This window comes from Archocentrus centrarchus, chromosome 13 (assembly GCF_007364275.1).
Source record: "Archocentrus centrarchus isolate MPI-CPG fArcCen1 chromosome 13, fArcCen1, whole genome shotgun sequence".
In the NCBI taxonomy this organism is placed as follows: domain Eukaryota; kingdom Metazoa; phylum Chordata; class Actinopteri; order Cichliformes; family Cichlidae; genus Archocentrus; species Archocentrus centrarchus.
The window spans coordinates 29,901,551-29,914,203 of record NC_044358.1 but is presented as its reverse complement, the minus strand read 5'-3'; the positions used below and the strand labels follow the sequence as shown (position 1 = coordinate 29,914,203).

At 37.4% G+C, this 12,653-nt stretch overlaps 1 protein-coding gene across 1 annotated transcript in view; it reads left to right on the top strand.

The window, feature by feature from the left end:
• Positions 1-12,143, top strand: part of gria4a (glutamate receptor, ionotropic, AMPA 4a) — a 117,232-nt gene extending 105,089 nt beyond the window's left edge. The window contains exons 16-18 of the mRNA XM_030743849.1: positions 383-497; positions 2,116-2,253; positions 8,540-12,143. Coding sequence (XP_030599709.1) covers positions 383-497; positions 2,116-2,253; positions 8,540-8,704 — 418 coding nt within the window. The 3' untranslated portion in view covers positions 8,705-12,143. The remainder of the gene's footprint in view (positions 1-382; positions 498-2,115; positions 2,254-8,539) is intronic.
• The last annotated feature ends 510 nt before the right edge of the window (positions 12,144-12,653 follow it).

Genomic DNA, 12,653 nt, shown 5'->3' with positions numbered 1-12,653 from the left:
AGTAAACGTATCTTTGTAGAGTTTATGAAATTCTCACTCTCCTAGTTGTGACACAGAGCTAGCCTGATGCCAATAGTCCCGGCTTAACAGTAATTGCCTCTATTGTATTGTATTGTAGGGTCAGCTGGGGCAGCATGGGTGTGTTACCTGAAGTGACAAAGGTGGGTCCCACTCATATGTCTGTAGCTCGCCTTAGCTCCTCGCTCCCCCCAGCCCCTCCTCAACGAGCATACACACATGTATTCAGTGGGATCCATGCTAGGTCACTTAATCTAAACAGCAGTTTCTTTGTTACTGAGATGTGCAATGCAAATGAGAAATACCTTAATAACATAAAATAACATGACCTATGATGTTATTTATGTTATTTTTACACGCGAAGAACCCCGGTAAACCTTGCAGTTTTGAAACTGAGCGAAGCAGGCGTCTTAGACAAACTGAAAAACAAATGGTGGTATGACAAGGGAGAGTGTGGACCCAAGGACTCTGGAAGTAAGGTCAGTCTCACGCTGCTGTGGCCCACAGAACGCTAGCCTGAAACTCTCATTATGAATACGCTCCAGATTACTGCAACTACTGTCTTAGAAATAGCATTTGAAACACTTTTTAAATTAACCTAAAACATTTCTTGAACGTGCTCCACATTGAGCTTAAAGATGCACAGTGGTTTCCCACAGCATTTTATTTCTGTTTGGGATGGTGGACCACATATACTTGATTTTAAATCTAAATAAAGACAACAGCGTTCTTCAGTCTCTGTAGCAATCTGCGGCAATCCCATCTTCATGTTAGTTACCATTAGAAATATATAATATTTTTATATATATATATTGTTGCAATTACTGTCTCTCCCTTTTATATTTGAGATTTAATCGGGGCTCAGCGCCCTTGTTTTTCATAACTTTGAGAATTGTTTGATAATGCCTAAATTTAAATATCTGTAATGTTATTATTTCCTTAAAACTTTCACTGAAAGAAATCACCCAGTCAGTTGCTACACGCATTTGGTTAAGCAAATTTAACATATTGTAAAATCAGTCCTGTAAGGTGGACAGAAGGCCAGGTATAGATGCAAAAATTGTGTAATGGAAATTTGTAATCAGGCTTTAAATAGAGTTAGTTCAGAATTCAGTAATAGCTAAGCAAAAAAACAAAACTATATTGTGCATTACACTTTAGTTTTTGTATAATTGGATCTAAATCACCAATTAATTACTTATTTTCAGGAATATATCTACAAAAAAATGGAAAATGTCGGACCAATGAGTTAAGGCATTGTCTAATTTACGCTAGTATTGCTAATTAAGTGTTCCAGTTCATTCTGCATACCTCCCCAGATAACAACATTTATCAAAATTCTTTTCTCAAGTATAAAAATTGTTGCTAGAGAGATTTTTAGGATTTTTGCAAAACTGGACAATGGAGTTGCTTTAAATTCTTATGGTACACTACTGAAGCCTTTCCACTTAGGAATATATAAATATATATATGTAGAAACCGCTCAGATTAAAAACTTGCTCTACAAATAATTCACTCTTGCTGCACTAATTTGCACACTGTAACATTTCTAGAAATGTTGATTGTTTTGTAGTTGTAGTGATTGTTGTAGATTTGTAGTATACAGTATGTGTGGAGTAGCAGATGTGAAAGTAGAGATTGTAGTTTATATGAGTAGTATATAAATTTATATGAGTAGTATATAAGTATATATGAGTAGAAAGCATTACCAATAATACCATAATTTCAGTACCTGTAACCATGTACATTTTTCTAGGACAGTCTCGATTTCTCTGGGTCTAACTTACTGTATCTGGTTTTCTCTGTCTGCTTTTTCCCTCATTTTCCCTTTCCCTCTGATCATTCCCTATTCTGTCTCCACCTCTGTCTCTTGATTCCTCATTGCATCATTTTCCACTTACTGTGCTCTTTGTGAGCTTACTCTATATCTCCCCTCACCTTTCCATTCTTCTCTGCTCTTTCTTCCTCTCTATCCACCACTTCTCCTCTACTGCCTTTTGCTACCCATTCTATTACTACTGCCCTTTCAACTTTCAAACATACATTCCTTGAATCCTCCCTTCCTCCATCCCTCCTCCCGCCCTCCCATCTCTTCAGGACAAGTCATCCCAGGCTCTGAGCCTGTCCAACGTGGCTGGGGTCTTCTACATCCTTGTGGGTGGCCTGGGCCTGGCAATGCTGGTGGCCCTGGTTGAGTTCTGCTACAAGTCACGGGCCGAAGCCAAGCGCATGAAGGTGGACCTTAGCCCCCCCCACTGCCCCAGCCCCTCCCCCAGCACCCAGAATCTAGCCACTTATAGGGAGGGGTACAACGTGTACGGCTCCGAGGGGGTCAAGATATAGGGGTAGGATTTAGAGGCTCCCGTATAGGTGGGGTAATGGTGGTGTTGAACATGGTGGTGGTGCTGTAGATTTTGTACTGATGAGGCTGTCACAGCAGCCCCACGCAACCGTGTTGTTCTTCATGTGGTTATGAGTATGTGGTCAAGCATTGTGGAACCAATGTCCTTTTTTTATGTTTTCTGTATCATTTTGGCTGTTTTGTTTATTTATTGGCAGAATATTTTCTTAGACTTTTGGGTTTAAAATTTGCTTTGCGTTTTGTCATGGCTGTCACCCCGGGCTAGACTGGGGTTAGATTTGTGCGACTACAGATTTGGTTCCATCGTCTTTGGCTGCAGATGATGATAGTGATGATGATGATGATGATGATGATGATGATGATGACAGTGGGGGTGGTGATGCTCTTGGTTAATGACTTGTCTAGGCACCTGCATTGTAATCTTTAGATAATAGTTAACATATTGAAGCAGTGATGCACAACTCCAGCAAAGCATCTTTATATATATATATATATATATATATATATATATATATATATATATATATATATATATATATATATATATATATATATATATATATAGTCCCTTAGGTTTGAATATTTTATGTAATACTGCTCTCTTATTGATGCTGACATTACAGTGGAATGGGACATCTTGATTCAGTTCTTAATAAGTTTAAAGTTTATTAATTCTAAAAACATTATCTATGGATGTGCTAGTGTTTTCTGGGTTAAACTTTTACTAGGTTTTAAGGGTAGTCTATTTTCAGTATTTCGCAATCCTGAGAGCAAAAGTTTGTTAATTTGGTAGTCCTCATTAAAATCTGTGACTGCTTCTAGCTACAAATTAATTACCTACTGTGTGGACACCAATTACCATGGATTTGAGTCTGACTTAAAATATTTTTACCCAAAATGTGATAGACATCTTGTGAAGAAAAGCATTATTAAGATTTTTTTTTTTTTTTTTTTTATCAGGAGATATCCAGTCTTTCAGCATAACTAGACATCTCATTACTCCCTCTGGCACCACTACAATGCCAGAAAAAGTAGTAGAGTGGGTTGTTAATAGCGCACGAGCACAGATAGAAATTTGTGTTGTGTTGTGTTGGGTCCCTGTTTGGGCCAGTTAGCATTGAGCCAATTCAAACAAATTAAGAGTTCGTCTGGTCTTCTGAAAGCTTCGGCAAGGTTTCTGCTACACCCTGAAAAATTACCTTAATCAGTACAAGTACAAATTCTTGAGGGAAAAATAACATAGCAAGGTGATTATTTTTTTTAAGCCAGCAGCAGCTTTTAATTGCTTTTTTTTTTTAACTAATCAGCCTACTTCTAATTTTGTTATATCATTCAGTTGACTCAGTAACCCAAAGGGTGGCATTTATCTGATTTGTGGCCATAGATGTACATTCACCTTTGTTTCAAGAGGATTTATAGGACATGAATATAGGTATTTACTATATACTGCATACAATTACTATGCAGTATATATGCAATATATACTATATACAATTTTTTTCCACTACCAGCCAGGGTGTATACACTCACTGGCCACTTCATTTATTAGGTACACCTGTTCCTCTGCTCATAACACAAATAATCCAATCAGCCAATCACATGGCAGCAACTCAGTGCATTTAGGCATGTGGACATGGTCAACATGCCCTCCTGAAGTTCAAACTGAGCATCAGAATGAAGAAGAAAGGTGATTTGTGTGATTTCAGAAACTGCTGATCTACTTGGATTTTCCCTCACAACCATCTCCAGGGTTTACAGAGAATGGTCCATAAACAAGAAAATATCCAGTGAGTGGCAGTTTTCTGGGAGAAAATGCCTCGTTGATGTTAGACGTCAGAGAAGAATGGCCAGACTTCTTTAAGCTGATAGGATGGCAACAGTAACTCAGTAAGCATCTCTGAACACACATCATGTCAAACCTTGAAGCAGATAGGCTACAGCAGCAGAAGAGCAGAAGAAGGTGCCACTCCTGTCAGCTAAGAAGAGGAAGCTGAAGCTACATTTCACACGGGCTCACCTGCCTTGTCTGATGAGTCTCAATTTCGGCTGTGACATCCGGATGGTAGTGTCAGTGTTTGACGTAAGCAACATGAAAGCATGGACCCATCCTGCCTTGTATCAATGTTTCAAAATACTTGTGGTGGGGTAGTGGTGTGGGGGATATTTTTTTGGCATGTTTTGGGTTCCTTAATCCCAACTGAACATTGTTTAAATGGCACAGCCTTCCGGAGTATTGTTGCTGACCGTGTCCATCCCTTTATGACCACATTTTCTGATGGCTGCTTTGAGCCTTATAACACACAATGTCACAAAGCTCAGATCATCTCAAGCTGGTTTCTTGAACATGACAATGAGTTCACTGCGCTCAAATGGCCACAGTCACCAGCTCTCATTCCAATAGATCACCTTTGGGATGTGGTGGAATGAGACTTCCTGCAGCAACTGTGTGATGCTTTCATATCTTTATGGACCAAATCTCTGAGGAATGTTTCCAGCACCTTATGCCATGAAGAATTAAGGCCATTCTGAATGCAAAAGGGGGTCCAATCCAGTATTAGCAAGGTGTACCTTATAAATTGGCTGGTGGATGTATATTGAGTTCCCCCCAGGGGTGAACACAGCAGAAATCCTTTATGTTAAAAAGTATATGCAGACAGTGTGAATGTAATTAAACTGTGTACAGCAGCTAGAGTTAGTTTATTCCTTTTGAATTTACTGATTGGCCCACTGTTAGCTTTTAGCTGACGCTGTGTATTATCTATTCTATTCCTGTATTGTGTCATCCATTACCTGGAGTTGTGCACCCTTACTGCAGACAGACAAAAAAAGGCACTTTGGCTTATTCCAGCTCTGACAATTTCAAAACAGCCCAGTTACTTACTTAGTTTTAATGCAGAGGAATAATTGATGAAGCAAATACTTCATATGGAACAGCTACTCGGTGATGTGGTTGCAACATGACTCATGTTTATTGTTATATAAAAGAGCAATTAACTAAAGTGAAAAGAAACACTGAACTCCATTTTTATTGGCCAGCCTAGCAAACCATTTAGAGGCATTATGAGGTCATACTCGGTGCTCACCTTGAGGAAAGTAGCAGAATCAATACAGAGGATGCAAAAATAAAGAGAGCTAAATGCACACTGAATATTGGCTATTAGCATACATTGCCTGTTTCGAATAAGATATAGATAAACCACTTTCAGAGTAGACCACTTTGGACCACACTCAAAAGCAATAACACTGATGTTAACAGCAATTCCCTAAATGATTATGGTCTGTTATCCATCATCCAAGAATATTTCAAATAGCAATGGTACCACAGAAAAGAAATGAAATTTATAGGTTCCTTAAAAATTCCATATCTTCTCTTCTAAAATCAGCTTGACTGTCCTTAAAAAGGAAGCCATAAAAAAGAAAGGGGAACACATTTATTTTGCTTTTATTACCATAAACAGTATTATTTCCAAAAATTGTCTTCCAATTCAGGTATACAAACCTTCATACAAGAACATTTTAAGAAATGTATTTTTGAATTGGAACAATCATTTAAACAGATTACTGTCTCTGCATGGTCAGTGCCTTCAGTGTAAAACCCTGTAACATGAGTTAGTGGGAGAGAAATTTTAAGAAAATGTAACATCCCAGAGTAGCTCATCTGTGTGAAGTGTCACCCGACTCTGAGCAGTATAGCCAGTCACTCCCTCTCTATAAATCTGAAACCTTGGAAGAAAAACCACTCTTTCCTGTTTTCCCTTTGTCTTTACAAAGTCCTCACCATTCCAATCCTATCCTTCCAAATCCACACCTGAGTCTTTCAGGTTACTGAAACCCAGAATCCAAAAATGCATGGTCACCTATGAAATGCAGATGTCTACAACACAAACCCTATTGTCTACTGTGTACATGTTTGTTGATTGTTGCCTGCTTCTGTATGCTACAGTAGCATTTGTAGAGTGTGGTAGCCTTTTAGTGAGATTTGAATGTGCAGTTTACGGTGCTTACACACCTCATCGGTTTAAAATAATTCAAAAGAGGATTAGAGCAGTTTTTCAAAATACAAATGAACGCTAACATCATATCATAATATTTTATGTTTTCTCAATAACCAGTGATTTGGAGTTTAAAAAAAAATTCTTAAAGGTTGCCTGTGGAGTTTTTAACATTAGTATCACAATGTATGATTGTTGTTTTATCGTTTATTTTGTTTGCATCATGCACAAGAATGCACATGGACCTGTGCAAGTAATCGCTTAGCACAGCAATTCAGAAAACGGGGAAGAAGTGCTAGCAAGTAAAATGTAAATTAGAGTTCAGTCAGCACCACTGTAGTGTAAAGATGTTATTTCCATTTGCAGTGGTTTATAGTTGGAGGGCATGGCTCTCTTCTGGGACTCCCCCGCCCTTTCTCACGCATATGTGGAACGCATAAGGCAGGGAGAGCGCACCTCCCCGCCGGGCCATCTGCAAGCAAGAGCCCTGATACAGAACTGAACCGGCATTAAGGATAACAGCAAATTAATAATTAAGTCAGACAGAGCAAGAAAGGAGGAGATGGGGGGTGGAGGTGGGTTGCAAAGCTGCTTGCAGACGTGTGCACCTTCATGTTGTATCAGAAGAAAGGAGAAAAGTAAATGTAGATGTCACAATGAAAGATGAAATGGCAAAATGTTTTCCTAATTCAGGCTGCTTTCTTGGGCACTGCTTTAAACATTATTAATAAACACAAAATATCCCTGGCTAATTGCTCTAAAGGTCAAACAGTTTTTTTATTATGATTTTATATAGATATAGATATAAATATAAATATAGAACTTAATTTAAAAAATCTATAATCAAAAAATTATGTGTAATACACTGAACATGTATTATGAGCAAGATACAGGGTAGGCTTTTATGCAAGTGGTATAAGTATGTTATAGCTCTGTGACTGAAATTTATTCCTTTGAGCTACCACTCCTGCCTGCAACAAATAACAGTTTGCAAACCCACAACCTCAATGGATGAACATGCTTAAAAAAATGTTAATTAATTAAAATAGTTTTTTTATTTTTAAGTACAAGTTTGTTTCCAATAAAACTCCACAGGTCACCTTTAAAAAGTATAATTTAAAAACTTGAAATTTTCCAGTTAGCTAGCCAATGAACTGAAATCCTTTTTTTTGTTGTTGTTGATTGTTTGTTTTTTGTGGTTTGTTTGTTTAAGAAAAAGAAGCTTTATGGCTACACCTAGTAATATTTGGTCAACATTTTACAATAAGAGGCTCAAAAACGTGTTTAGCTACATATGATCTTTTATTGATGGGACATCCCAAGGGCAGGTAATGGTTTGTGGTAATGACAAACTGCCATGTTAAGTAGTGTCTCCCAGCGGGGTATTTGGTAAATAATTATTCTTATATTATAAAATCCAGCATCCAGAGTTATTAGGAAATTACAGATGAATTACTCATTAACTATTGGCTCATTCCTCATTCGTTCATTTAGCAACTAAACAAGTGTTTGTGTCTCTTATTGTAGTGTTATCCATATATTAATCTAATGCTCTTTTGGAGGAATCAGTGTTCAAAAATAGCAAAAAAAAAATACTGACTGGAATTTTCCAGACCTCAGGCTAATGTTTTTGCAGTGCTTCTTTCTTCTGATAAATAGTTTTAAATATAAAGACATGTACTGAATAATAATCAGTGTAACAGAGAAATGAAGCTCATTCTCAATTTGAGGAACTGAAAATGTTTGGAATTTTCATTTGAGCAATTATTTAAATGAAGAATCAACCATCAGAGTTGCTGCTGATTAACTTGGTAATTAATTAAATAATGTTATTTATAGTTTGTTTATGCAATAATCCAAATGTTAAAACAACCACAAAAATGCAAACAGTGAAACATTCTCAGTATAGTTTTTAAGTATTCAAAATATTTCATATATCTATGTGATTGTGCCCTCAGGCTTTTTTATTATTTGTTAGCCTACTTGTGTGTAGTGTGTGTACAGGCACATGCATGTGTAAGTGCTTTTAGTGCATGTATTTCTCTTTTCGATGCATTTGCTGTACAGATTTTATGTCTATGAGATTTGGGGGGTTTTCTCAAACGATATCTCCACTCTGCTATTTCCACCCCTTTTCCTGTCCTCCCCTTCATCTCTCCTCATGTAGCTGTCTTTTTCTGAAGCCATGCGGAACAAGGCTCGTCTGTCCATCACAGGAAGTGTGGGGGAGAATGGCCGTGTCCTGACGCCAGACTGCCCCAAAGCTGTGCATGCTGGCCACGCCTCCCTCCGACACCCCGGCCTTGCAGTGGTCTCCTCTGGACTGCCCTGAAAACCAAAAAACACCTGCCGTGCCTTAACAACACACAAACATTCACAGACTTTGACAAAGACGCCAACACACACTTGCATACAAAAAAAAAAAGAAATGATTCTCTCACACCCGCACGTACATGATTATAGCTACAGAAACTCAAATATTCAGATACAGAGAAACACATTTTTACACAAGACACACACACCATGCATCATCATTTCACTTTCCTGCTGCCACTGACTCATTTTACAAAAGACTAATGAAATACAGCTGTGGAGTAAACGTGTAGAAACAGAAAAATGGACAACTATGATGACACACTTGCCTGCAGCGTTCTTTTCTTTTTAATTTTTTTGAGGATGCCATTGTCATGATATCATCGAACCAACGGGAAAGCCAGCACAGATTTCCATGAACTATGAGCTGTGAACACAACCATAAAACCGATCATGATGATGATAGTGATAAAGATGATGATCACAGTTGACAAAAAACAAAAACAAAAAAATAGACAACCAAACTACTGCTCCTGCTCTCTCTTCATTGGACAATAAGCCACACCCCTTAACAACGCCTTACTAAGACGACAAACATTGTTTTCGTCATCATCATCATCATGGTCATCATCCATTTAACTTGCCTGCGAAGACTGAGTGCCAGCTAGTATAACCCTTAGAAGACCAGAAAACTGTAAGCTTGAACATTTGGACTACTCAGCCATGGACTGTTCAAAATGAATGAAAATGCTTATAGAACGATTTCTAACCCCAATCCAGCGAGTTAATCGATATAGAACAGAAGTAACCTCCAAAACACAGAATACACAGGGGTTTGTAAAAGAAAAAAAAACATGGTAATTCATGAAGCCCTTCATCAATAGCATCATCATGACAGTAGAAATTCTAAATAGCAACGTGATGAGTACTTTTTTTGCTGAGTGGGTGAGGTTGAAGCTGTATATTCAGTGATCAATAGAAAAAAGCTTAACTACATGGGCAGATCTCAAATGGCTTCCTAACAAAGTGTGTCTCAGCCTGAAAACTAGGACCTCACAGTAGTTTGCAAAATAAATAAACAAGAGAGAAAAAAAATACAGAGTTTAAAATATGTGGTGTAAAAGAATCTTTAAAATGTGGGAACAGATTCACTTTCCATGTGTATCTTGAATAATTTATCCAAATAGTCCACCAATGGAAAAGGCAATTGATATTTCAACTATAAAGACCAGCTGGTACAATTTCCAGTTTTTGACTCTAATGGGCAGTTTGGTTGTTATTTGAGATCCTCCATCTTTTCCAGTCACTGGGAAAAGGTACCATATCAGAAAGCTTGCTTTTTAAAAACTCTTGTAAATAACTGTGTAGCAAAACAGAATTCACTTGTCTTTTTTAATCATCTTAGACAACAGTTCATTGCAATAATGAATATTTAAAAAAATGCCACTACTTGTAATTAAGAGGAAACCTTTTTTTATAAATCTACATATTATATATAATACAAATAAATATATAGAGAGAGAGCTATAGAAGACATTGATCACTGATTGTCAGAGGCCATGGCATACATTCTGTTATATGGCTGTTTTTTTGATACCTTGAAAATATTTAAATACCACAGTTTTTGTGTGTCCTAAACAGTAGTGAATGTCCATCTGGCACTCACAGAGACACACACACACATGGAAACATGTGCACATACTTAGTTGCATACACAGGGTCAACTCAGAGTAATCACTCAAGCACCACTTTTCATTGTCTAATAGTGTCTTTTCCCCCCAAATCTTTGTTTTATTAGCTGCATAGGCCGTTGAAACAATGTAAAGATGCCACTATTCATGACTGCAGCCTACACAGTGGCAATGCATTTAGGTAGGCGTGTAGAGTCGGTGGACCGGTGTGACAGCTGCACTGCTGGGAAATTATTTCGGGCATTTTCAAGAGTGTAGCATTAATGTCGCATTTTTTTTTTTTTATCACATTTTGTCATCACATTTTGTTACGTGTCTTCTCACCATCTGTGAGTCAGTTACATGTTCAAACTGAACAGGGTTTGAGCTTCAGTAAGTAGTTCATGTTTTTTCCCCCAAATCTATATGGTACGGTACATTTTTTGGAGGGGGACATGAAAATAGAAAAATATTGCATTAAAGGACAAGTGTGTATGAGTTAGTGACATCTAGCTGTGAGATTGCAGATTGCAACCAGCCAATTACTGTAAAAGAACCTGCAGTGGATGTCACTTCAACAGAAAAACACAAAGGCTCTCTGGCATTTTGGTCGGTCTGTTCAGGGCTTCTGTACAAACATGACAAGATCCACTGAAGAAAACCCACTCCCTGTGTATATGTGAAGGGCTCATTCTATGGTACTGAAAACAGTAAATCGTGATTATACAATGATGAAAGTAAAATTATTAATACCATACTAAATGTCTGCTAATAAAGCACCCTAAATCCTGCATACTGACCCTTTAAGATTTGAAAAAAATCTTAGGAAAAAAATGATGGAATTAAAATAGTGCCGTTCTTTTGTTGTAATACAGCTAAAGCATGATGCTTAGGATCTGTGTCATAATACAGTATGATACTGTATGTGAGAATGAAATGTTTATGTTTTCTGCCCTTTCTCATTTCTCCTGTCTTTCCGTGACCTTTCAGCTCCTCTTAGTTTTTTATTTTTTTATTTTTTACAGTTTGTCCTTTACCCTACCTCTCACCTATTTAGTTCTTCATTGTTCCTTTCCTTGTTTTGTCCTCTCCTCCTTCAGCTTGCATCTCCCCTAACACGTGCGACAAAAAGCTCTGTACATAGCGCATCTCAAGAATGACAAGTTTATTTTATTTCCTGCCCTAATCCACTGCAAAGTAACCGGAGAGAGATTAATCAAGAACCTGAGACACCAGTTGACAATCTGAGTTTCAACGTTTGTTCTCAACGTTGCTTTCCTTTTGTATCATAACCTTCTTTGTTAACTGGCACCTCGTCATGTATTAGTCCTGCATCAGATTATTCCAGCCAAACACATTAACAGAATAGAATATCTTGAATCAAAATGTACTTCATACAGCTGATTTAAACTATTTATAAATGAATTCAATAAGGTAGACATTTTCTATTTGCTTCTCAGCTGAGTGGATCAGTAGCCAACAGCAGTACTGTACCAATCCAGCATGAGAGAAACTGCTCAAATAGTGGCTTTTCAAAAGCTATCACTAATCCAGCTCACCAGACCAGAAACACCAGACACTTCAACCTCACATGATACTGTTGCCTTTTTTTTGTTTTGGTTTTTTTGTTAATTTATTTAACTTTTCACCACCAGAGCATTAGATTTCATACAAAGACAGCAAAAAGCTGGCTGCCGGGCTGTCAACAGTCTGGCTTTAACACTGTTTCTTTCTTCCTTTATTTCTTTTTTTTTTTATTTTCCATGGGTTTTCTTTTTTCTAGTAAAACATCAGTGCTCAATCTCCTGTCTCTGTCTGTGCTTATTTATCCAGTAATCTCAATCCTACACTTCTTACAGCTGACTGCTGGGTTTTCATTTTCAACCAAATCAAACCAAAAGTCCACAAAGGTTTGATATTTCAAATGTGGTACAAACTTGAATATCAACTAATATGAGTTATTAAAGAAAGAATCAGAGGAGTCCCACATCTTATGCAGACAGGTTTTTATTACATATATATACAGTATCAGTCAAAAGTTTGGACACGTATATATGAATGGGTAAGTGTGTCCAAACTTTTGACTGGTACTGTACAGTTAGGGCCATAAATATTGACAGATTTTTTTTCCCCAGTTTTGTCTCTGTACACCACCACAGTGGATTATAAATCAGGTAATCATGATGTGATTCAAATGTTGAGTTTCAACTTTTTAACAAAAGTACAGCATTAGCTGTTTTGGAATTGCAATCATTGTTATACACAGTCCCCCATTTACAGAGATTCAAAAGTAATTTG